General features: G+C 52.8%; 1 protein-coding gene across 1 annotated transcript in view; it reads left to right on the top strand.

Moving 5' to 3' along the window:
- LOC114072571 (cytochrome P450 2J2-like) overlaps positions 1-1,175 on the top strand; it is a 4,877-nt gene extending 3,702 nt beyond the window's left edge. Inside the window, exons 4-5 of the mRNA XM_027910448.1 lie at positions 335-473; positions 1,000-1,175. Of these exons, the coding sequence (XP_027766249.1) occupies positions 335-473; positions 1,000-1,175 (315 nt within the window). The remainder of the gene's footprint in view (positions 1-334; positions 474-999) is intronic.
- Positions 1,176-2,619: the final 1,444 nt, after the last annotated feature.

The following is a 2,619-nucleotide window of genomic DNA, read 5'->3' as shown; positions in this document are numbered from 1 at the left end:
TGCCATCCAACCAACCAATATTCTCCAGCTCCCCCAATGGTGCAGAGCCCTACAGGCTGCCACACCCCCCGGGCACAGATCCCAGCTCACAGAGCTCTTACAGGAACTCTGGCCCGAGATTACAGCAGACCAAAGGGATGCTGAGGAGGACAAAACATGGTTCTATAATCACTGCACCTCCAAAGAAACCCTGGCCCTGCAAGGGTTGTTAAACAACTAATTGCAGTAGAATTTGACTCTGGATGTTCTTCCTGGAGAGACTGGAAGATAAATCTGCCCCTCCTGTTTTAAGGGCCACGGCAAGTGTGATCTATTTTTCTTTCTCTCCTCTTAGGGCACTATTGTGATGACAAATATAACCTCTGTGATGTTTGACAAAAATGAGTGGGAAACCCCCGACACTTTCAACCCGCAGCATTTCCTGAAGGACGGGAAGTTCTGGAAAAGGGAATCATTTCTGGCATTTTCTATTGGTAGGATGTGCTGAATTGTGCTGAGGCACGGGCCTTTGGGTTTCCAACTGCATGATGGAGATAGAGAAGAAAATAGTGATGGAAATGGCAGATGCACCCAGGAGATGCCGCTCTAACAGTGGCCATTTGATCATCCCAAAGCAGCACAACCACTCTCAGAGCCTGCTCTTGTCTCTCTTTTTAAATGCAAAGAAGGGAGATAAGGATGAAGAAAAATCCCTTGTAATTCCAGATACCCCAGGAACACCTGCACCAGGGCAGGAGCATCGCTCTGTGCTGCTGCTCCCACATGGCTGAGTTCACTGGGGCCTCACTGATGCCACCCCAGGCTACCCCAGCCAGCAGCTTCCCTGGGGAGGTGGCTTTTAGCACCCCTGTTTCCCATGCCAGCATCACACACCTTCTCAGTTTGGGCTGCAAAACTCATCCTGGGAAGGGATCAGGGACCATGGTCCTAAGGGAAGGCAGAATCACTTCCGTCAGTAAAAGCTCAGTCTGAGGATGCCGTGGGTTGTTGTCTCCGCAGGGAAGCGCGCCTGCCTGGGCGAGTTGCTCGCCCGCTCCGAGCTCTTCCTCTTCTTCACGTCTCTGCTCCAGAAATTCACCTTCCAGGCACCCCCGGACACCACGCTCAGCCTCCAGTGCGTGATGGGCATCACGATGGCCCCGCAGCCATACAAGATCTGCGCTGTGCCTCGGTAGGGCAGCCTTGGCTGCCGTCCTCACAGGGAAAATCAGTTCTCAGAAATGGTGAAAACAAGCCCTCAACAGCTTGTCTCTGCTAATGAAATAAAAAGCAGAAAAGCTGCAAAAAAATAGTCCTTCTCTTGCTGGAGAGCACTTTATCTAAAGCCCAAGGGAAGCAGAAGCAGCACAGAGTGTTGGAAGGGTCATGCCTATGGCGCTCACCACTAGCTGTCAGGAAGGAAGTGGCTTTGTGGTGAGAAGACACCAGTTCAACACGTCCCTTCTCATTGTGCCAAAGATTTGGGGCTGTGCAAGATGGGCATGGACACAACGTGGGGACGAGGAAGTGGGTAGGGAAGTGGCCCCCTCGGTGAGGGACACACTGCTCCTGCCCATCCCAGCTCCCTTTGGATAAGAGTTCAGTAAACATACAACTTACTGTAAAGAGCTTTTCCATTTCCATGGCCAAGTATTTATGCTTAGAGATGCTGTCTCCTGGCTGCTTCTGTCTGCAGTGGAGTCCCAGCAAAGATTGTTCTTTTTTCTCTTTCTTTGGCTTCTCACCTTTCATAAAAGACTTCAATAGGCACTACGTAGGACACAGAAGAGTTAAGAGGAAAAGAGGATTACATTGAGTTCCATTTCCGCTGGTTTCCTCCTACATCCCTGGCAATAACCACTTTGCTGCAGTACAAAGCAATCACTGTGCAGTGGCAGATTTATGCCACAGGGGAGAGTCCTCTGCTCATCACATCCCTGCCACACTGGGCACACAGGGATTCTGTCCCTGAGCTGGCCTTCCAACTCATCATGTGAAGCTGACTGCGTTTTTAATTAATGTTTAGCAGTCACAGGCTCACAAGTTGTGTTGTCCCTCTCCAAGGTCGGGAAATTCAGCATAGCCTTTTGCCATGTACTTTGCCTTCTCAACACCTGCCCCAGCTCTGAGGGGCTTTGGGAACGGCTCCACCAGGGGCTACACACCCAAAAGGACAAGGGATGTCTGCTTTGGCATGGCTGGAGGGCTCGGGCAAGGCCACCCTCACGGCCAGAGCAGGTTGTTCTGCTTGCACTGGTCCCGTGGGGATCAGAAAATGACGGTGCCTCGGAACCGCTGCAGAGCCTGGATGGCTCTTTGCTCGCAGCCCACGTCACTCTGAAACACAGAACCCGGAAGGAATCAGTCAGAGGGTTTGGGAAAGGTTTGTGCAACTTTATCTCGGATGCCCCCGGCAACCTGGGGCTTAGTCTGGGACTCTTCAGAGCAGCAAACGAGCTGCTGCAGACGAGGAAAGCTCGGGGCACTCGGAGCGGCTGGAGCCTGCCCGGCACCGTGGAGCTGACACCGGGACACGGCACAGTGAGGGCACCGCGGGCATGAGAGAGCAGGGCTGGGGCTGAGCCAGCGGCTTTGGGAACAGCGCAGCGAAGCTGCCGGAAGGTTTTAATCTTGATCCCG

The sequence above is a fragment of the Empidonax traillii genome, unplaced genomic scaffold, assembly GCF_003031625.1.
Source record: "Empidonax traillii isolate 1590-97213 ecotype Southwest subspecies unplaced genomic scaffold, ASM303162v1 scaffold3485:size17097, whole genome shotgun sequence".
NCBI classification, from domain to species: Eukaryota; Metazoa; Chordata; class Aves; order Passeriformes; family Tyrannidae; genus Empidonax; species Empidonax traillii.
Note: the sequence above shows the minus strand (reverse complement) of the source record. Positions and strands in the feature narration are given on the sequence as shown.